Here is a 24,417-nt window from a genome sequence, read left to right on the forward strand (position 1 = left end):
TGTCATGCGATTGACATTAATGGGAGCCAATCGCAGCGCGGGGTCGCCTTTTGGTCCAATCGAGTGCAAAGGGAGGCGGGACCAGTCTGTCCCTGCCTGCTGTCGGGGTGGGCGCTGTAGTCACGGGAGACCCGGCTTATCTGTAATCGCCCCACTCGGGATCGTGGCCACCAAGTGCTGATGGTAACCAGACGCATCTTAACAGGTCTGACAGCACTTGGAGATCGAGAGAAACAGAGATAATATGATTATGGGGGGAGTACTGCACAATAACCGCAATGAATATCGTTATCAGCATTAGAAGGAGGAACATAAGTAGGACAATGGGTCTGCTCCCCAGTCAGTAAGATCATATCTGACCTTTCATTTGAACTCAATTTCTCGCTGACACTTAGTTTCCTACAATTGGAAAAGAGTAAGAACGTGCCCTTCGAACCTGGATGACCGATTTGTGTTCTGGTTTCTTATCCTCATGATTTACATTATGGTTGTTTTATCAGTCATATTGGACTCTAAAAATTAACTTTGACTTGAACATATTCAGTAGCTAAGCGTCGATAGCTTCTGGGACAGAAAATTCCAAAGATTCGCAACCCTCTGAGCAAATTTGTTTTTTTTTAATTCAGTCATAAACGAATGACATCTTATTCTATCAGGATTCTTTAGTCAGGGGAAACATCCTCCCAATAATGTATCTGTTCTGCTATGTCCCTTAAGAATTTCAGATGTTTCAATTATATTATTCGTCATTTTTCTAATTTCTAGGGAATGCAGGTCTAAAATATTCAATGTATCCTCATAGGATAATTATCTCGTCCCAGAAAACTTTCTGGTGAACATTTGCTGCTCCCCTCTAAAGCAGTACAGTATATTCTTTCCTAGATATGGAGACCAAAACTGTACAAATTACTTCATGTGTGGTCTCACCCAGGCCCTATTCGAATTTAATATGATTTCTTAACATTTTTACTCTTAAGCTGACATACAATTAACCTGTCTAATTACTTGCTGCAACTTGCAAGCAATGTTTGCTCTAAACTGCAAGACTGTGCAGCTGTTCAAAGATCCTTGTGGATGCACTGACTTCTGGTTCCAGAAGCCACAGCCTCACCTATACACCTCAGATGTCTGTACAGTGGAAGGAAAAATGAAAGGAAACGTTTGTGAGAAACATAGGCTGCAAGTTAATTTTCTGATTCTTGAGCAAAGATACCCAAATGTCTTTGAATACCAATATTTCCTAATCGCTACAAATATTCTGCTCTTGTATTTTTCAAATTATGTGAACTTCACCTTTATTCTAAACTACTTTCCAACTGAGATCTTGGAGAAGATTTGTAGCTCAGGTTGTCGGTTTGATCACTGAGCTGCTGGGTTTGTTTTCAGACATTTTGTTATCATGCTAGGTAATACCATCAGTAAACATCTGGTGAAGCATTGGTGTTTTGTCCCGCTTGCTATTTATGAGCCTTGGTTTGTGGTGGGTGATATCATTTCCGGTTCTCCTTCTCAGAGGATGCTAAATGTGGCGCAAATCTGTCCATTAATGGAGTTCCAATTTGAATGCCAGGCCTGTAGGAATCCATGCGCATGAATTTATTTGGCCTGTCCCAATATGGACGCATTGTTCCAGTCAAACTGGTGTCCCGCTTCATCTGTGTGTTTGGATACCAATGATAATTGGTCATGTAGTTTGGTGGCTAGTTGGTGGCTAATTTTCCTGTCGGTTTGCCCAATGTAATGTTTGTTGTAGTCCTTGCAGAGTATTTTGTATATTATGTTTGTTGCGTTGGCTGTGGGTACAGGATCCTTTAAATTCATCAGTAGTTATTTCAGTGTGGTAGTGGCTATGTGGGCTGCCATGATGTCTAGGGGCCAAAGTGCTCTGATCATTTCCAGTTCTGTTTCTGAGAAGTTGGTAAATGGGGTCCAAATCTATATGTTTGTTAATGGAGTTCCAGTGTGAATGCCAGGGCTCTAAGAATTCCTGTACATGTGATTAGATGACTAATCCCACCTAACACAACGGGCAATTTAGATTAGATTACTTACAGTGTGGAAACAGGCCCTTCGGCCCAACAAGTCGACACCAACCCGCCGAACCGCAACCCACCCAAACTCATTCCCTTACATTTACCCCTTCACCTAACACCACGGACAATTTAACATGGCCAATTCACCTGACCTGCACATTTTTGGAGGAAACCGGAGCACCCAGAGGAAACCCACACAGACACTGGAAGAATGTGCAAACTCCACACAGTCAGTCGCCTGAGGCAGGAATTGAACCCGGGTCTCTGGCGCTGTGAGGCAGCAATGCGAACCATTGTGCCACCGTGCCGCCCCAATTTAGCATGGCCAATTCACCTAACCTGCACATCTTTAGACTGAGGGAGGAAACCGGAGCACCCAGAGGAAACCCATGCAGACGTGTGAAGAATGTGCAAACTCTACACAGACAGTTGCCCAAGGTGGGAATTGAGCCTGGGTCCCTGGTGCTGTGATGCAGCAGTGCTAACCACTGAGCCACTGTGCCACTCCAGTTTTTGTTTGACCTATCCCAGGATGGATGATTTTCCTAGTCAAACTGGTATCCATCTTCTTCTGTGTTTATGGATACTAATGCTTTTTGGTGGCTAGTTGGTGCTTATGTGTCCTGGTGGCTAGCTTCCTGCTCATTTGTCCAATTTAATGTTTGTTGCGGTCATAGAGTCATAGAGATGTACAGCATGGAAACAGACTGTTCGGCCCAACTTGTCCATGCTGACCAGATATCCCAACCCAATCTAGTCCCACCTGTCATCACCCAGCCCATATCCCTCCAAATCCTTCCTACTCATATACCATCCAGATGCCTTTTAAATGTTGGAACTGTACTAGCCTCCACTACTTTCTATGGCAGCCCATTCCACACACGCACCACCCCCTGCATTAAAAAGTTGCCCCTCTCACCCTAAACCTATGCCCTCTGGAGTCTCCCACCACAGGGAAAAGACCTTTTCCCGTCTCAGGCGACTCTCTGTGTGGAGTTTGCACATTCTCCCCATGTCTGCGTGAGTTTCCTCCGGGTGCTCCGATTTCCTCCCACAATCCAAAATTGTGCAGGTTAGGTGAATTGGCCATGCTAAATTGTCCGTAGTGTTAGGTGAAGGGGTAAATGTAGGAGTATGCGTCTGGGTGGTATACGCTTCGGCGGGTCTGTGTGGACTTGTTGGGCCGAAGGGCCTGTTTCCACACTGTAAGTAAACCTTGTCTATTTACCCTATCCATGTCCCTCATGATTTTATAAACCTCTATAAGGCCACCCCTCAGCCTCCGATGCTCCAGGGAAAACAGCCCTAGCCTATTCAACCTCTCCCCATAGCTCAAATCCTCCAACCCTGCCAACATCCTTGTATATCTTTTCTGAACCCTTTCAAGTTTCACAACATTCCTCCGATAGGAAGGAGACCAGAATTGCGCACAGTATTCCAAAAGTGGCCTAACCAATGTTCTATACAGCTGCAACATGAACTCCCAACTCCTGTACTCAATATTCTGACCAATAAAGGAAATCATACCAAACGCCTTCTTCACTATCCTATCTACCTGCAACTCTACTTTCAAGAGCTATGAACCTGCACTCCAAGGTCCCTTGTTCAGCAACACTACCTAGGACCTTACCATTAAGTGTACCATAAGTCATGCTAGGGTTTGCTTTCCCAAAATGCAGCATCTTTCATTTATCTGAATTAAATTCCATCTGCCACTCCTCAGCCCATTGGCCCATCTGATCAAGATCCCATTGTAATCTGAGGTAGCCTTCTTCGCTGTCCACAACACCTCCAATTTTGATGTCATCTGCAAACTTACTAACTGTACCTCTTAAGCTCACATCCAAATCATTTATATAAATAACGAAAAGTAATGGACCCAGCACCGATCCTTGTGGAACTCCACTGGTCACAGGCCTCTAATCTGAAAAATAACCCTTCACTAACACCCTCTGTCTTCTACCTTTGAGCCAGTTCTGTATCCAAATGGCTAGGGCTCCCTGTATTCCATGTGATCTAACCTTGCTAACCAGTCTCCCATGGGGAGTCTTGTTGAACGCCTTACTGAAGCCCATATAGATATACTACTCTGCCCTCATCAATCCTCTTTGTTACTTCTTCAAAAAACTCAAATCAAGTCTGTGAGACATGATTTCCCACACACCAAGCCATATTGACTATCCCTAATCAGTCCTTGCCTTTCCAAGTACATGTACATCCTGTCCCTCAGGATTCCCTCCAACAATTTGCCCACCACCGACATCAGGCTCACTGGTCTATAGTTCCCTGGCTTGTCCCTAGCACCTTTCTTAAACAGTGGCACCACGTTAGCCAACTCCAGTGTTCCAGCACCTCACCTGTGACTATCGATGATACAAATATCTCAGCAAGAAGCCCAGCAATAACTTCCTTAGCTTTCCACAGGGTTCTAGGGTACACCTGCTCAGGGTCAAGATTAGAATAGTACTGGAAAAACACCACAGGTCAGACAGCATCTGAGGAGCAGGAAAATTGTTGTTTCAGGCCCGAAACGATTTTCCTGCTCCTCAGATGCTGCCTGATTTGTTGTGCTTTTCCAGCACTACTCTGATTTTGGTTCTAATCTCCAGCAACTGCAGTACCCACTTACACCTTATCAGATCCTGGGGATTTATCCACTTTTATGTGTTTCAAGACATCCAGCACTTCCTCCTCTGTAATATGGACTTTTTTCAAGACGTCTGCAGGGTATTTTGTATATTATGTTCATTCTGCTGGCTGTGGGTACAGGGTCATTTAAAGTCATCACTAGTTGTTTTAGTGTGGTAGTAGTTTACTAGTAGGCCAGGCTACACTGGCCCCTAGGCATCATGGTAGCCTACAAACTGTGCTGTCCCTTAACCAATTCTCAATATTACGTTCAATTTTATTATCCCTAATTTTGTATAACAAATTTTGTATGTTCATCTTTCTCAAATACATTTTAAAATCCAAATACTCTGCATCTATTGGTATCCCTTGTTTCCCCTGCTAGTTACAACCTAAAAACACTTCAGCAGAATTATCCAACACAATATTCCTTTCATAAATCTGCCTCTTCATGTTCTTCTCTCAATACTGCATTACCCTCTTCTTAACAATAAGTTCTAGTCTTTTCCCAATGACTGATTTAAGGCAACTGACATGTAGTTCCAAACTTTCAGTCTCTCCCTTCTCTGAACAGTGGGTTCGTGTTTACTCAAAATTACTGAACTCCAAGAAATTCAAATTTGTTTATCCACTATTTCTGTACCTTTCTTTGAGGATTTGTTGATTTTTATCCCCATTACCTTTGTACCTAAGATGCTGCCGTAAGTAACGACTTGTAAACTATTCACTTTACTCATTTGAGTACATGTTACAATAAAGCTAACTCTAATCCAAATTTCTCAGTACAGTTTTTCCACAGTGGTGTCTTTAAAATTTCTCAAGGCTCTTCATGGAAACATTTTGAAGCAAATTTGGACATAAAATTAGGTAAAGCAACATCATGGCAGATAGCTAAATATTTTGTCAAAGAGTTAGGAGGTGGAATTAAGACCAGAAGACCGTAAGATGCGGGAGCTCAAGTAAGCCAATCAGCCCATTGAGTCTGCTCTGCCATTCAATGAGGTCATGGTTAATCTATAAGCCTAACTCTGCTTTCCTTGCATTTCTCCGTAACACTGATCAAAAAATCTGTCTATTTCAGCCTTGAGTAACTTGAGGACCCATCCTGCACAGCCCTTGGTAGCTATATCTTAAAGCAGGAGGCATAGAAATCCACAGATTCACTACTCACAGATTCTGAAAGAGGAAACTCCTCCTCATCTATGCCCAAACAGGGTGACACCTTACTCAGAGAATGCTGTCTGGTCCAAAATTCACCTACAAGGGGAAACAACCTCTAAGCATCTATTCTGTCAAGCCCACAAAGCCTGTTCTTTGTTTCAATAGGGTTGTTTCTCATTCTTCTAAACTGGTCCAACTTAAACAACAAGATATGGACAAAAAAGTCAAGACCCACAGTCTGACACTGCCCCCATCAAACACTCCTGGGATGGGGCAGCACCAGGTAAAATACAGAGTAAAGATTTTGGTAATCTATGTTTAAATAGAAAGGAAAGTTACAATTACTCTTGAAATAAAAATAAAGTACCTTTGATTCCGGAAAATGAAAATCAATAAATAAATAAAAATTGAGTTTTGCCTGACTCCATTGTCACCAACCACTCTTGGGACAAGGGGTTGCAAAGTAAAATAAACCTTCCCCAAAATGTTCAAAATCAAAGAAAACTAGAAACAAAGCAAAATACTCTCCACTCAGTCCCTAATATGGGTCAAAAGTCCACAAGAAAGTTCCTCTACTCATTTCAACTAACAATATAATTACCCTCACACCGACTCCATCAAACACAGCTGGGATACAGAAATATGGGGTTAAAACCCTTCCTGGCTTTTTCAAGGGGTCCAAAATCAATACAAAAAATAAATAAACTGCTCCTTTCCAGGCACAAAACTGAAAACAAACACAAAAGGTTAAAATGGAAACTAAATCAAAATATCATTGTTTGAGCTAATGATGCACTCCAGCTCCCCACCGCCACACCCATGGGTCCCAAAAGGCCACCATACTAGTGAGCACTGCCTGCTCCCACTCCAGGGAAACCCAAGCACAGACATAACCATGAAAGAGGGGCAAACAGTCAGAACCGAATGGGCACCTCCTTAGCCTGCTGTTAATGGAAAAGAATTTGTGCTTGCAATTTCAATGGCTGTTCACTAAAATTAATGTGGACTACATTGTAGTATTATTATTGTTTGACTGTTTCTACAACCTGTCGTAATCACAGTTACAGACTGCAGGTTCACAGCTAGATTTACAGCGCAAGAGGTTAGTAAGGGTTTTGGTTGTTTGATTTGAGGCGATGTACTTGAATGCATTTAACTCGATTGAATGGGCTTTTATGAATTAGAGGTTTTATTATACGATAAAAACTAATAGATATTTAGTAGTTTATTTTATTTTATCTCTGCATGACTCCTGAGATCTTAATGAGAACAGGACCAACGTAACCATATTGACAAACTAGACAAAGATCTAGGGTGCCAATGACTGATTTTTAAAATTAATATGTTATGTCTTGCAAATTAAAATATCAAACATTGTACTTGTAAAACTGTGTCTCATTGCCATCACAGAAATTGAGTTATGTATTTCATATTTAAAATGAAACAGTTGCTTAAAATTGTTTCAGAAAATTAACACTACAGCATTAAAAAAGAATCCATTTAGAGTTAAGTAATGTAAAAGCAATGCGGAACATACAAAGGAACAAGCAAAACAAAATTATTCCCTCTTCAAACATGTTTGATTTGACAAATAATGATTTGGAAGCAGTTCACAATGTCAGGCTGACTCCAAGATGAAGCCAAAGGAAAGGCAGCACATTTGAAGATGAAGGTACCTCACAGCATAAAACTAACACTGAAGATGAAAAAACAGTTTGAGAAACCTGCACTCATTTGCAGATATTTGTGCCAAGGTTGAAGTAAAATGAAACAGAAGAACAGAAGGTTCACTACCTTTATATTTAATTGGAAGCATTAGCTTTCGGAGCGCTGCTCCTTAATCAGGTGATTGTGGGTCCCACAACCACCTGATGAAGGAGCAGTGCTCCGAAAGCTAGTGCTTCCAATTAAACCTGTTGTGTGATTTTTAACTTTGTACACCCTAGTCCAACACCAGCACTTCCAGATCACGACTACCTTTAGATTGTAATGTTTGTCTTGATGATCAAGAAGATAATTGTTTAGTTCTAGCAGAGGTAGATACCTCTCTGAAAGGATGTATGATTTTTCAGGATTGTCATGAGGTGATAGTATGGAACTGGTGCAGTCAGAAAACTCTCAATTCCTTATGTGGTCAGTCTTCCCTGGGTTCCCTGGTTCTATCTGAGGATTTGGAAGATGAAGTTGCAGCAAGTTATAGTAAGGAGACCCTGCCATGATCATGTACAAAAGAATCTTATGAAACATGGACACAAACAAGTTCAATAATTTAACTTTACAAGGAATGAAATAAATGAAAATTCTCTCAACATCACTGGAAAAAAAAGTGCCAGTGGAGAAGAAATATCGATAGTGTTTAAAACACTTAGTGTCAAAAAATTCAGTACTTTACTTCATCTGCAGATTGTTTAAGAGTCATGCAGTCTGTATCTCACTTACTTAAAAAGGTTCAAAGGATTGGAAAAACATGTCTTCAATTCTGTCTTCTCATTAAAAAAATCCTGAAAATTTGATAAACATACAAGCCACTCACCATCCAGGCTCGAAAATATATTGTTGTTCCTTAAGTCATCTGCACAAAGTCCTGGAACTCCCTCTTTAATGGCATTGTGGAGCTATCTACAGCAAATGGATTGTAAGAGTTAAAGAAGATAGCTCACCACCAATTTCTCAAGGCCTAACCAATGGTGCCCACACCCTGCAAGTGAAAAGAAATAGAAAGAACTTCACCTGCTATTGAAAAACAGAAATAATTGATGTGGGAAATTTATATTAATCATGACTGAAGAAGAAGAAAAATACTAGAGTCAAATATTGGAGGGTGTCATATAATGAGAATTTTAGGGTTAGTACCATTGAAGGAGATGAGTGTTGCTTTTAGTCTAAGTGTCTTCAACAAGAAGGTATCTATTGAGAACTTATGTTGCTAACACTTGGTAAGTAAAGATAAAGTGTTATGGAGCTGAAAATGTTTTGCTGGAAAAGTGCAGCAGGTCAGGCAGCATCCAAAGAGCAGGAGAATCAACGTTTCGGGCATGAGCCTTTCTGCAGGAAAGTGTTATGGACTAAACCAGACAACTGAAAGCATTCTTAAGCATGCAGCCCAGACCATAACTTTGCAACTTGTTTCAGTAAGTGTACAGTGAAAATTACCCGGTGTAAGGTAGCTAGGTTGAATACCAGGTTTTACAACAGACAAAAGTTTATTCACAAAATTACACAATGAAACACAAAGAACAGAATAACTACAGAACTTAGTCTATCCAAACCAGACATAATTGTGTTGTTCCGAATATACACAACAGTCCCAATAAGCAAACTCCCTTAAAACATAGTGAAAAAATGGAATAGATGCTTACAGGCTGAAGTTAGAAGAGCAGAAAGAGAGTGAGCCTGTTCTCACAGTTCACTGCTGAGCTCCTAACTAGCTCTGGACTGAACTGCTCAGCCAATGAGCTGACCATTCCCCTTTCATTATATAGGTCACTTTGGCCTGAAGTCTCATCTGTTTACATATAAACAAAAAGGCCTGTCAATACCCTTTAATCTGTGTACCAAACCAGTCTAATCAGAACCGGGAGTTAGTTTATGACCCCTCTGAAAAAACCAAGGACTCAGCATCTTTGAGAAAAGGAAAGGTTTTTAGAAAAAAGGGACCAGCTTTGTGACAAAAAGCAATGGTGTGCAAAGGAGAATAGTAGAAATGAATCCTCAGATACTTTTGTCCCTTAAATCCCAGAAGTTGGTAATCAATAATGCTTACAGATATTGTTTGGAGCTAAATAATCTTTTTGGCCTGAGTTTTATTTCAAATTCAGCATGTCTTTGTAAGTATGTCATATTCATGTGCGTACTCTAACTTTGAAACCAATCAGTCAACCAAGATGGGAAAGTCAAACGGATACATTGAACCCTCTTCAATATGAAATTGAAAATATCTGTAAGGCATTAATTTCTAATATACTATCATAACGGGATCATCTGGCAATTTAGTACATTTCGATGCAGAAGCTCTTGCAAACGTATAGTTTCGCTCAATTTCTGGTATGATATCTTGTTTGAGATCAACCTTACCAGTAAGAAACTTCAGGCAATGGGCTTCAACATGTATTTCTGCTGTGCAACAGCCCAAGAAGTTCCAGGAGGAATATAGGAGTAACAAAGCATTTGAAAAGACACGAGTAAATTCTCATGAGTTTGTTGAGGAATTTGAACTGCCAACAAATTTGAAACCAGAACTAACATTTATTCAGAGAACAAGGCGACAATTCGTTTTTGAGGCAATAGATGAATTGATTCAAGATCCAAATCAAAAATTAAACTTCCGCTTTTCAGTCCTAGTCACTGCAATACAACAGTTAAAGAATTATTTGAACAGTTCCAAAGGTTTGATTCAGTATTTGGTTTTCTCAATGGTCTGCATAGTTTTCATATTAACACATCAGAACAGACATTTGGAAAATTGCTTGAAGCTAGAATCAGCATTACTACATAGAAATTCAAAATATATTGTTGCAGTAGATGTGTGCAGTGAACTGAAGGCTCTTTCACAATAACTTCCAAGACATCTTAAGACATATGTACTGAAGTTCATTTCTGAACACAGACTCACTTACAACCTTCCCTACATTCTCATTGCACCTCAGATTCTCTTGAATCTTGCAACTTCTGCTGCTACTGGGAAGAGTAACTTTACAAATTTAAATTAGATAAAGGCATACCTTCATTTTGCCAAGTTGCAAGAGAGATTTGTTGGTCTGGTAACCAACTTGATGAAACATGAAATAGTTTTGAAACTTTGTCTCAAATAATTTAGAGCCCAATGAGTAAAACCAAAGCACAAAAAGTAAATCTCTAAATGTTGTGATGTAATCGTGCTAGGATTGAGAAAAAGTAGAAAAAAATCATTTTTTATTTATATTTTTACATTGTTTAGTTTGAATGCCAGTTAAGTAAAAGCAAAATTTAATTCTAGACTTCTCATTTTTCTCTGGGTTGAATATGTGCGGTGGAAGGGATAGTGAGAGAAGGATTAATAATTTGCCTAGAGTTCCAAACATCCTTGGGCCAGCTCTGCAAAAGTTGTATTGAATTTGAAAATTTATCTCTTTTCTTTTCTCCGTGGATGTTACCATAGCTGCTGGGTTTTTCTACAACTTCCTATTTTTATTCAAATGATCTCCAGTATCCAATGTTTTACTTGATGTCTTATTGTTCTACCCTGAGTTGTGAGAATCCCAATACCTAACTATTTCCCAGGAGGTCAGCCATTCATCACAAACAGTCTCTATTTTGATGCAATGATATTGATAATGCTGGTGTACTTCAGCTTTTTTCAACAATGACTTTAGGATCGTTGAGGACTCAGTGATGTGATATTGAAGGTTGGAGAGGTGGTACAGTTTTGAAATGGTCAGTTATTAATTGGCAACAATGTAGTGGTTACATGATTACTTTATAGAAAAAAAGATGTTAATGAGTAGATACCTAGAAATCATGACCAAGAACTCAAACCTAGTAATAAAGATAACATACTTTAAAATAATGTTTTGTCTTAGCTTTTAATGTTTAGAATTACCATGTAATATTGTATATTTTTCTTGACAGGATAACTTTAAAATGGGTGAGTACCAGGATTTGTTAACTCAGTCTCTTACTGCAACAAATCACGTTCAAGACTGTGCAATCATACGTTTGAAAAATCCCTCAGTGGTGACATCATCCATAGGATTCAAAGTAAGAATATTACATTTGTTATATATTTTTGGTGATATTCAGTACTTTTAGATTGTAATGTTTGTCTTTATGATTAAGAAAATAATTATCTAGTTCTAGCAGAGGCAGATACCTCTCCGAAAGGATATGTGATTCTTCAGGATTCTCATGAGGGTCTGGTGCAATCAGAAAAACTCTCAATTCCTTATGTGGTCAGTCTGCCCTGGGTTCCAGTGATGCTTTATTTGAGGATTAGGAAGGATTAGGATTGGCATTTATACAACCAATTTATTCTCTACATTGTGTCTATGACAGCAGATTTCATTCCTTTATTATAGAATGAATATCATAGAATTAAGAAATGATTCTCTCTGTCACTGATGAATTAGACGATTTAGAGTCATAGAAATGTACAACATAGACATAGACCCTTCAGTCCAACCCGTCCATGACAACCAGATATCCCAAACCAATCGAGTCCCATCTGCCAGCACCTAGCCCATATCCCTCCAAATCTTTCCTTTTCATATATCCATCCAAATGCCTTTTAAATGTTGCAATTGTACCAGCCTTCACCATTTCCTCTGGCAGCTCATTCCATACACGTACCACCCTCTGCGTGAAAAAGTTGCCCTTAGGTCTCTTTTATATCTTTCTCCTCTCACCCTAAACCTATGCCCTCTAGTTCTGGACTCCCCCACTCCAGGGAAAATACTTTGTCTATTTATCCTATCCATGCCCCTCATAATTTTGTAAACCTCTATAAGGTCATCCCTCAGCCTCCGATGCTCCAGGGAAAACAACCCTAGTCTATTCAGCCTCTCCCTATAGCTCAAATCATCCAACCCTGGCAACATCCTTGTGAATCTTTTCTGAACCCTTTCAAGGTTCACAACATCTTTCCGATAGGAAGGAAACCAGAATTTCACGCAATATTCCAACAATGGCTTTACCAATGTCCTGTACAGCTGCAACATGACCTCCTAATTCCTGTACTCAAATCTCTGACCAATAAAGGAAAGCAGACCAAATACCTTCTTCACTATCCTATCAACCTCCAACTCCACTTTCAAAGATCTACGAACCTGCACTCCAAGGTTCCTTTGTTCAGCAACACTCCCTAGGACCTTACCATTAAGTGTATAACTCCCAAAATGCAGCACTTCACATTTATCTGAATTAGACTCCATCTGCCACTTGTCAGCCATTGGGCCATCTGATCAAGTTCCTGTTGTAATCTGAAGTAACCTTCTTCGCTGTCCACTACACCTCCAATTTTGGTGTCATCTGCCAACTTACTAACTGGATCTCTTATGCTCACCACCAAATCATTTATATAAATGACGAAAAGTAGAGGACCCAGCACTGATCCTTGTGGTACTTCACTGGTCACAGGCCTCCATTCTGAAAAACAACCCTCCACCACCACCCTCTGTCTTCTACCTTTGAGCCAGTTCTGTATTCAAATGGCTAGTTCTCCCTGTATTCCGTGAGATCTAACCTTGCTTATCAGTCTCCCATGGGGAACCTTGTCGAACACCTTACTGAAGTCCATATAGATCACATCTATTGCTCTGCCCTCATCAATCTTCATTGTTACTTCTTCAAAAAACTCAATCAAGTTTGTGAGACATGATTTCCCATGCACAAAGCCATGTTGACTATCCCTAATGAGTCCTTGCCCTTCCAAATACATGTACATCCTATCCCTCAGGATTCCCTCCAACAACTTGCCTACCACTGACGCCACGCTCACTGGTCTATAGTTCCCTGGCTTGTCCTTACCACCCTTCTTAAACAGTGGCACCACGTTTGCCAACCTCCAGTCTTCCGGCACCTCACCTGTGACTGTCAATGATACAAATATCTCAGCAGGAGGCCCAGTAATCACTTCCCTAGCTTCCCTCAGAGTTGGGGTACACCTGATCATGTCCAGGGGATTTATCCACCTTTATGCATTTCAAGACATCCAGCACTTGCTCAGCAGCACAGGCCCATTAGAGGTAGTAGCGTAAAAGGAATCTGTTGGGAAGGGAGTCCTGGGGGGTCTTCAACATTAAATGAATTCCGTGAAGTCTCATTGCATTAGGTCAAACAAGACAACCTCTTACTGATTCCAACTAATGCACACCCCTCCTTACCTCAGCTGATGACTCAGTATTATTTCATGTTGAACTCACATGGATTAAGAACAGGAGGTGGCAAAGGTACAGTATGTATTCTGAGTAGGTTGCTTCAAAAACCTCACTACCACTGCGGCTGACTGAGTTGGCCAAGTACTGAAGTACATAGTTACACTGGGTCTACAGCACTGGGTGAGGAAAGCAACAGAGTGAAAAGGTTGCTTGACATCATCCATTTTAATATTAGTAGCAGTGACCACCACATTGTCCTTATGGAGGTCAAGTCCCAACTTCATGCTGAGCACATTGATCATTGTGTTGTGTGGCACGACAACTGTGTTAAATGGCACAGACTTTGCACAGGTCTAGCAACTCAAAACTGAGCAGTGATGAGGAGCTGTGGACCATCAGCAGTTACAGACTTGTATTTATCCAAGAATTGTGAATTTATAGCCGGACATATCCCATACTCTGCCAGTACGACCAAATCAGGAGATCAACACTAATTCAATGAAAAATGCAGGAGGACATTATAGAAACAGCACCAGGCATACCTAAAAGTAAGATGTCGAACTAGGGAAGCTACAGGACTCCTTGAATGCCAAACAGTGGAAGCAGCACGCAATAGACAGGGCTATGCAATCCCACAGTGATCAGATCTAATTTCTGCAGATTCTCCAGAATCACAGATGCATGTCTTCAACCAATTCAGTTCACTCCATGAAATGTCAAGAAACACCTGAAGACATTGAATATTGAAAATCCTCTGGGTTCTGACATAATTCCGGCAAATACTAATCATTTGTGCTCAAGAACCTCTAGTGCACAAACTGTTGCAGTACAGCTACAACACTGGCATCTATCCAACAATGTGGATAATTTCCCAAGTTTGTACTGTATGCATAAGGCAGGAAATTTTAACCTTACCAATTACCACCCCATCAGTCTACTCCTGGTTATCAACAAGTGATAATTGGCTTGAGTTTCACCAGGGCCTCTAGGCTCTTGAACTCATTACAGCCTTGGTCCAAACACGGACAAAACAGCTAAACACCAGAGGTGAGAGTGACTGCCCTTGTTACTAAGTCAGCATTAGAGTATGGTATCAAGGAGGCCCAGCAAAACGAGAGTCAGTAGGAATCAAGAGAAAAATTCTCCTCTGGTTGGAATCATACTTGGCGCAAAGGAAAATGTTTGTGGTTGTTCAGGGGCAGTCATTTCAGCCCAGAATATTATTACACGAGCTCATCAAGGAAGTATCATAGGCCCAACCATCTTCAGCTCAACAAATGGTCATTTGATCATAAAGAACACGAGTATTACAATCAAAGATATATTTTGTCAAGGTTTTTCATTCATTTGGACAATTTGCAAGTTATCAATAAAAAGTAAAACCAACATTTATAGAGGAACCTTGATTATCCAAAGGATACAGGTATGGAGTATTTCATTTGGTTAATTGAATTCTGGATAATCGAATCCCAGATGGCATAGTTTATCAAAGCATTGGGACCTTGCGACCTTGCCAGGTAGTCCAAATTTTGGATAATCGAATGCTGGAAAATCAAATTTCCTCTGTATACTCTATAAGAAGAGAGTACTAATTGTTTGGCAAGTAGGTACTGATTGGTAGAAGCATTGCCATGGAAAATGAAGCGGTTAGTGATGTTTGACAGTTAACTGCCAGGCCTTATTTAGATTTTAAACATGCCAAATTGATGGTTGGTCTGCTTGGTTAAAGCATTGTCCTGTGAGCTGAGACAATAAATGGCTGCCATTTCTTTGTCCAATTGAAACTGACACAGTGCTTGTACTTGTTCTTCTGCAAAGTACAAGGTCTTGTGTATTTATGTATTTTCTTGTACATGCAGGTGCATTACCTGCATGTACAAGAAAATGTACAACCAATCCTAAATTGGTTATCAGTGTAATTTTTTTGCACAGTCAGATTCTCCAGCAAATGTTGTCCAATCACAAAATCATGAGTCAGAAGTGTAGTAGAACAATCTGCACTTCCCTAGATGAGTGCCGTTCCACTAACACTCAGGAATCTTAACACCATCCAAGATAAAGCAATCCAGCTGACTGGCACCAGATCCACCACCTTAAACATTCACACTCTTCATCACTAATGCATATTGACTACCATTACAAAATGCACTACGTTAATTTATAATGGTTGCTTCAAAATCACCTTCCAAACATGCAACCTTTACCATCTTGAAGGAAAAGGATGGGAACACAAATACTTGTTAATTATCTTACAAATCCCACAACACATCCTGATTTGTATATGTATCTGGGTTCTTTCATTATCACTGCCATCTTCCTGCACTGTGGTGTACCTACATCACATGGACTGGAGTGATTTAAGATATTTGCTCACAATCATAATCTCCAAACAAATTAGGAATAGACAATTAATGCTATTTTCTTCAACATTATTATAAGATTTCAAGAAGTGGTCATTGTTTTGAATACTAATAATGAGCCAATAATAATTTGATTCATGTCTTCATCTAGGAATTTCTGAGTACTGATAGCAGGCCAAAAGCTGATGGATGAATTCAAGCACAAATTTTTGAGAAAGGTCGAAAAAGAGTTGGCAGACAGTGGTGTTTCCAAGAATTGTAGGGTTAAAAACATTGATGTGGTTGTGTAGTTAGAGGCTTGGATGGATTGAGGGTTGGTTTTGAAGGGGTATAATATTTATTTAGGAAAGAGTATAATGTTTATTTGGAGTGGAGGATATTGTTGAAGGCATCTGCTGTTTGAAAAAAAACCATTGACCATATCGGTGGTACTGTATGAAAAGAGGCATACCAGGTGATTAGCAGCAACAATGATTGGCACACCCACCATGATGCAACAACCACATTTGCATAGTCTTCCACATCTGTTCATGATAAACGTTGTCAGGTAGTCGTCATTGGTATTCTGCTTCCAACATTTCAGCATCTGAATGTATTGTAATCAACTTGCTTTGAAAGATAGGATACAGAAAGCAACCAGTGTGTGTCATTAAATGAATAGTTTCCAATCAAATGGTTGTATTCAGCATCTCATGGAAAATCTATGCTCCATTGGGCATATTGATCAATAATGGATTCCAAGTTACTTTTCAACATAATTTCAAGATATGATTGAAACACTTAGCAATCACATATTGCATTAAACTATGTTTAACTGTCCTTGTATTAGGCATCTTCAGTAACACTAGATTTCAGTGAAGTGAAAAATTGGTGTCTGTAACTTGTTTTTTAGCTGGAATCCGAAGAAATTCAAGCCTTCCTGAAAGCTTTCAACCACCCAAGCAACTTCCGAGATGAAGGGCTTTACTTTAAGAATGTAACCTACTTATGTGTCAGAGCAGATAATAGTTCGGTGTATGGTAAACACGTAAGCTGAAATATGTTGCTATCTCTTTTAAAATATTCTTGTTCAATTTTTATTCTATCTATGTTCATATTTTCAATTGAACCTTCTGTTACATCCTTTTGTACATTTTTATAAACTGGATGTACACATACAGGTCTGAATGAAAAATGTCAAAAGAAAATAACGAGATAAGGGTTTGAATTAACTGTTAATATCTATAAACTTCAAAATTAATTGAGAAATTGAGTTACATTTGGTTGGGTTACATGCGTTTGAAGCCTGTAGTTTTGAGGGGTTTTGAGATATAAAATCCTTCTCATTAAAATATCTGGATACCAATTCCTAATTTGTATTCATACAAACTCTAATTTTTAAATAAAGAAAGTCAGAGACTGGGAATTCAGCAGCAAGTAACTCACCTCATAATTCCCCAAAGTCTTCCATCATCTACAAGGCACAGATCAGGAGTGTGATGAATATTCTCCACTTACTTGGATGAGTGCAGTTCAAACAACACTCAAGAAGCTTGACACCATCCATGACAAAGTAGCCTGCTTCAGTGGCACCCTGTTCACCAACTTAAACATTCACTCCTTTGACTAATCATACACAATGTCAGCAATATGTAGCATGTGCAAAATGCACTTCAGCAACTCATGAAGCTTTCTTTGTCAACAACTTCCAAATGTGCAAATCATATTATCTCGAAGGACAAGACCAGTAGACACATGGGAAGACAACCAACTGCAAGTTCCCCTCCAAGTTAAAGAAATCCCTAACTTGAAACTATACTACCGTTCTTGATATCCTTAAACTTGTAACAGCATTGTGGATGTACCCACACCACATGGACTCAACAAAGTAGTACACCACCACCTTCTCAAGGTGAAATAGGAATGGGCAACAAACACTGATCCAGCCAGCAATGTCCCCTTCATTGAATGAATGAAAAAATATATAACAATTAAGTCCTCAATTCTGCCTGACCTAACAAGAAATCAAAGCTTAGTATTTATAAATCAAATAGAATTTATTAAGCAAAATGTTATATACTCATAGAGATATACAACATGGAAACAGACCCTTCGGTCCAAACTGTCCATGCCGACCAGATATCCCAACCCAATCTAGTCCCAACTGCCAGCACCTGACCCATATCCCTCCAAACCCTTCCTATTCATATACGCATCCAAATGTCTCTTAAATGTTGCAATTGTACCAGCCTCCACCACTTCCTCTGGCAGCTCATTCCATACACATACTACTTTCTGCATGAAAAAGTTTCCCCTTAGGTCTCGTTTATATCTTCCCCTCTCACCCGAAACCTATGCCCTCTAGTTCTGGACTCCCCGACCCCAGGGAAAAGACTTTGCCTATTTATCTTATCCATGCCCCTCATGATTTTGTAAACCTCTATAATGTCACCCCTCAGCCTCCGACGCTCCAGGGAAAACAGCCCCAGCCTGTTCAGCCTCTCCCTATAGCTCAAATCCTCCAACCCTGGCAACATCCTTGTGAATCTTTTCTGAACCCTTTCAAGTTTCACAACATTTTTCTGATAGAAAGGAGATCACAATTGGATGCAGTATTCCAAAAGTGGCCTCACCAATGTCCTGTACAGCCGCAACATGATCTTCCAACTCCTGTACTCAGTACTCTGACCAATAAAGGAAAGCATACCAAACGCCTTTTTCATTATCTTATCTACCTGCGACTCCACTTTCAAGGAGATATGAACCTATACTCCAAGGACTCTTTGTTCATCAACATTCCCTAGGACCTTACCATATAGTGTATAAGTCCTGCTAGGATTTGCTTTCCCAAAATGCAGCACCTCTCATTTATCTGAATTAAACTCCATCTGCCACTTCTCAGGCCATTGACCCATCTGGTCCAGATCCTGTTGTAATCTGAGGTAATCCTCTTTGCTGTCCACTACACCTCCAATTTTGGTGCCATCTGCAAACTTACTAACTGTACGTCTTGTGCTCGCATCCAAATCATTTATGTAAATGACAAAAAGTAGAGGACCCAGCACCGATCCTTGTGGCACTCCACTGGTCACAGGCCTCCAGTCTGAAAAACAACCCTCCACCACCACCCTCTGTCTTCTACCTTTGACCCAGTTCTGTATCCAAATGGCTAGTTCTCCCTGTATTCCGTGAGATCTAAACTTGCTAATCAGTCTCCCGTGGGGAACCTTGTTAAACGCCTTACTGAAGTCCAAATAGATCACATCTACTGCTCTGCCCTCATCAATCCTCCTTGTTACTTCTTCAAGAAACTCAATCAAGTTTGTGAGACAGGATTTCCCACACACAAAGCCATGTTGACTATCCCTAACGAGTCCTTACCCTTCCAAATACATGTACATCCTGTCCCTCAGGATTCCCTCCAACAACTTGCCCACCACCAAGGTCAGGCTCACTGGTCAATAGTTCTCTAGCTTGTCTTTACTGCCCTTCTTAAACAGTGGCACCACGTTTGCCAACCTCTAGTCTTCCGGCACCTCACCTGTGACTGTCAATGATACAAATATCTCAGCAAGAGGCCCAGCAATCACTTCTCTGGCTTCCCACAGAGTTCTCGGATACACCTGATCATATCCTGGGGATTTATCCACCTTTACCCATTTCAAGACATCCAGCACTTCCTCCTCTGTAATCTGGACATTTTGCAAGATGTCACCATCTATTTCCCTCCAGTCTATGTTTTCCATATCCTTTTCCACAGTAAATACTGATGCAAAATATTCATTTAGTATCTCCCCCATTATCTGTGGCTCCACCCAAAGGCCGCCTTACTGATCTTTGAGGGGCCCTATTCTCTCCCTATTTACCCTTTTGTCCTTAATATATTTGTAAAAACCCTTTGGTTTTTCCTTAATTCTATTTGCCAAAGCTATCGCATGTCCCCTTTTTGCCCTCCTGATTTCCCTCTTAAGTATTCTCCTACTTCCTTTACACTCTTCTAAGGATTCACTCGATCTATCCTGTCTATACCTGACATATGCTTCCTTTTTTTTCTTAACCAAACCCTCAATTTCTTTAGTCATCCAGCATTCTCTATACCTACCAGCCTTTCCTTTCACCCTGCCAGGAATATACTTTCTCTGGAGTCTTGTTATCTCATTTCTGAAGGCTTCCCATTTTCCAGCCGTCCCTTTACCTGCGAATATCTGCCTCCAATCAGCTTTTGAAAGTTCTTGCCTAATACCATCAAAATTGGCCTTTCTCCAATTTAGAACTTCATCTTTTAGATCTGGTCTATCCTTTTCCATCACTATTTTAAAACGAACAGAATTATGGTCACTGGCCCCAAAGTGCTCCCCCACTGCCACCTCAGTCACCTGCCCTGTCTTATATCCCAAGAGTAGGTCAAGTTTTGCACTTCTGTAGTAGGTACATCCACATATTGAATCAGAAAATTGTCTTGAACGCACTTAAGAAATTCCTCTCCATCTGAACCTTTAACATTATGGCAGTCCCAGTCAATGTTTGGAAAGTTAAAATCCCCTATCATAACTACCCTATTATTTTTAAAGAAAGCTGAGATCTCCTTACAAGTTTGTTTCTCAATTTCCCTCTGTCTATTAGGGGGTCTATAATACAAGCCCAATAAGGTGATCATCCCTTTCTTATTTCTCAGTTCCACCTAAATATATTTCCAGGAATATTCTCCCTCAGCACAACTGTAATGCTATCCATTATCAAAAATGCCATTCCCCCTCCTCTCTTGCCTCCGTTTCTATCCTTCCTGTAGCATTTGTATCCTGGAACATTAAGCTGCCAGTCCTGCCCATCCCTGAGCCATGTTTCCGTAATTGCTATGATATCCCAGTCCCATGTTCCTAACCACGCCCTGAGTTCATCTGCCTTCCCTGTTAGGCCCCTTGCATTGAAATAAATGTAGTTTACTTTATTAGTCCTACCTTGTCCCTGCCTAGCCTGACTGTTTGACTCATTTCTGTTCTGAATTTTACCAGTCTCAGATTGATCTCTTTCCTCACTATCTCCCTGGGTCCAACCTCCAACCCACCCCCCTACCACCCCCCCCCACCTTACTAGTTTAAATCCTCCCTAGCAGTTCTAGCAAATTTCCCTGCCAGTATATTTGTCCCTTTCCAATTTAGATGCAATCTGTCCTTCTTGTACAGCTCACTTCTACCCCAAAAAACATTCCAATGATCCTTAAATGTAAATCCTTCTCCCATACACCAGCTCCTCAGCCATGCATTCATCTGCTCTATCCTCCCATTCCTGCCCTCACTAGCTCGTAACACTGGGAGTAATCCAGATATTACTACCCTTGAGGACCTCCTTTTTAAATTTCTGCCTAACTTCACAAAAAGCAGTGAAGAAAGCTTGAAGACTGCTTATCATGAAAGACATAGGTTTGCTAAATTGCTGACAGCACAAGCAAAGTCTTTCTTATTCAGTCTCTAAAGTAATGTTGAACTGTATCTCCCAGTAGTAATTATGGAACTGTGCCAAGGAGTTTTCAACAGTTATCTGTATTTTTGACAGTTTCTGATTCCTTATGAGGAAAAATTCCAAATTAATTCTTTACATTGGCTAAGGGTGAGAGTCATCTAGTGGCTTGTCATATCTATTAATAATAGACTGCTCATCCCCTACTTCTTTAACCCCAGAGGTTTAATTCCATTCTGAACAAATCCTTGTAGATACAGATTTCAGCTGGACAAAATGTGTTACATTCTCTAGAGTGAATTATTGCAATAATAGACACAGGGTAAAGCATGATGTCTCCATGAAATATAGAAATCTTTATGCCATAGATCTGATTAGTACATCATAAGGCATTCACAAACCTGTCTAATTCAAAGACATTGGGTAGAATCATATAGGGCTGAAAATGTGTTGCTGGAAAAGCGCAGCAGGTCAGGCAGCATCCAAAGAGCAGGAGAATTGACGTTTCGGGCATGAGCCCTTCTTCATGCCCAAAACGTCGATTCTCCTGCTCTTTGGATGCTGCCTGACCTGCTGCGCTTTTCCAGCAACACATTTTCAGCTCTGATCTCCAGCATATGCAGTCCTCACTTTCTCCCAGAATCATATAGGGTCTGAGTAACATAGGTCATGGCAAGATTTCTGAAAGAATGGCACGAAAAGTCCAGCAAGGCCAATCTTGACATTGAGAAAATCTTGCTGCATCTTTTATGCCTTCTCTGAGTAGATGGTGAGTTTCTCACGAGGCAGCAGCTAGTTGTCAATCGAGGGGATTATTATTTGTGAAATGCCTTGTTGCTGGCCAAAATCACCTCATTAATAAATCAAACTTGTCAAACAAGCTAGATTTTGAGAAAACATGACATGAAAATCAGAGCTAGTACCTGCTGAATTCAGCATGTTGCTTGCTCCAAAGGAATTCCATATTGGATACCTGTCAGCAACATCTCAGGGCAGCCTCCATGGGCACAGTCATACATACACACCCTACATCCACAGATATTGGTATCCGAAATATGGTAGTTGTGTGAACTCTCATGGCATATCCAATCCATTTGCAAGACACTTCTGCACTTCAGTGCCGGACCTTGGGCTGCACTCGCAACTATCACTGTAATGCAGTTTAAAATACACTGTCCGCTTAGATATATGCACCCAGTTCGTGAAAGGAACAAGGGCGCATCTCCAGGCTCTTCACTCGCTTTCAGCGTGCTCAATCATTTTGAGGCTACTCAGATGCATTGCTGCCTTGCCTTCCTCTTTTGCGCTTTGACTTCTTAGCCAGAGACACCAGGTTTATATGTCTTCTGCCTTGCCTTGCCTTTCCATTTAGTGCAAACACAAAGACAGGAAGATTGTCTTGATGGTTAGCAGTCTTTGGTCAAATCAAGGGGGATAGTAATCATCACATAGGGTTGATGACACGTATTCAAGAAATGCCATTGGATTCCGAGATATCGCCAAGTGGTAAGTTGTTTTTGGAATGGCACATGATAGTATGGGGCTTAGATCAGACATGACTAATGCCATAGGGGCAGGGTATGGTGTTACTGAGATGAGTTTTATCAGATACGGCTAGAAACTCAGTAGGCCTTGCAGTGGAAATTCCTTCAAAAATCTTGAACACAACTTGGACTCAAGCCAAAAAAAGTAAGATTCGGCTATGATTCTTGTTTAACATGATCAAAATAATGAAGCTACATTGAATTCAAAGTGTTGAGTTCAAAACTTTTGCTTATTCCCTCAAAGCTGACAGAGAGACCTTGAATAATGATATATTTTAAAACAGGGAATGTTGTACTTCTTAGGTTAGCAAACACCAGGACTTTTCAGTGAATTCTTCTCATCCTTGTTACTGATAGAATGTATGTGCTCTTTTGCTGCCATGATCAGTATGTTTTGATAGAAAGATAATTTCTAACCCTTGGAGCGTGAGTTCAACATAAATAACTTCAGTGAGGTTAACATAAAGTTATTTATTCTCATTCACACTCTGAATTTAAAGTAACACCACAAGCTGGATCTCACTGAGTTCTGAAGAAGGGTCACTGGACTTAAACGTTAATTCTGCTTTCTCTCCACAGCCACTATCACACCTGTTGAGTTTCTGCTGCATATTCTGCTTTTCTTTCAGATTTCCAGCATCTATTCTTTATTTTATTTAATGCCTGTCCCAATATCACAAGTTCTTGATACATTTGTGATTCAAATGCCTAAGGTTTTAACAGAATATGCCACCTTAATAGCTTATTTGTGTCCAGTTTTTGAAAGTTTTGATTGAAAGTTCGTAACATAGTAGGGATGATCCATGAGTAACAATTTGTGCTATTGCAAATGCAGGTCTTGCTCAATTGCATCACTTAACAGGCAGAAATTTAAACAGGACTATTTAAAAGGATTAGCAGGGTAAAATCTTAAAATGCTAATTCAAACATGTGTAGGGCATGAACATTTATTATATAAATTTTATAACCTTTTGTGAAGGCTTATTTATGAATCAGCAATTGTTTCTGCACCACTGTGTCAAAACTGATGTTGTGTTATGAATTAAACTGTTTAATAACTGGTAGTTCGTTTATTTCAACAGGATAATATTGGCCTGGTGTTAGTAAAGACAGGATCATATATTATCTGTGCCACTTACAGGGAGGGAATGTATCCAAGCGTGTGTGTTGAAGCTGCGGAAAAACTTGGTGAGTATTGGAAAACAAAGTTTGCCCGTCTTCCCATTTCTCACTGTGAACACTGTAAGAGTAATATCAACATTCCAAATTTGATTTAGCTTTGGTATCTCACCCAATATCCACTCGCTACAATTTATGAAGATGGCCACATTTAGAATGCCAGTACTCCCATGTAAACGGCTATACGATGCAATTTTGGTTTATAAGAAATAGATAGGACCCCAAC

At 40.2% G+C, this 24,417-nt stretch overlaps 1 protein-coding gene across 2 annotated transcripts in view; it reads left to right on the top strand.

The window, feature by feature from the left end:
- Positions 1–24,417, top strand: part of pfn4 (profilin family member 4) — a 28,249-nt gene that overhangs the window by 161 nt on the left and 3,671 nt on the right. Inside the window, exons 1-4 of one of the 2 annotated variants that reach the window (XM_060821248.1) lie at positions 159–205; positions 11,430–11,558; positions 16,925–17,059; positions 24,095–24,200. In XM_060821248.1, coding sequence (XP_060677231.1) covers positions 11,442–11,558; positions 16,925–17,059; positions 24,095–24,200 — 358 coding nt within the window. In that variant the 5' untranslated portion in view covers positions 159–205; positions 11,430–11,441. Of the gene's footprint in view, positions 1–158; positions 206–11,429; positions 11,559–16,924; positions 17,060–24,094; positions 24,201–24,417 lie in introns of those variants that run through there. The other variant, XM_060821247.1, reaches the window with a different exon arrangement.

The sequence above is a fragment of the Hemiscyllium ocellatum genome, chromosome 3 (genome assembly GCF_020745735.1).
Source record: "Hemiscyllium ocellatum isolate sHemOce1 chromosome 3, sHemOce1.pat.X.cur, whole genome shotgun sequence".
Classification (NCBI taxonomy): domain Eukaryota; kingdom Metazoa; phylum Chordata; class Chondrichthyes; order Orectolobiformes; family Hemiscylliidae; genus Hemiscyllium; species Hemiscyllium ocellatum.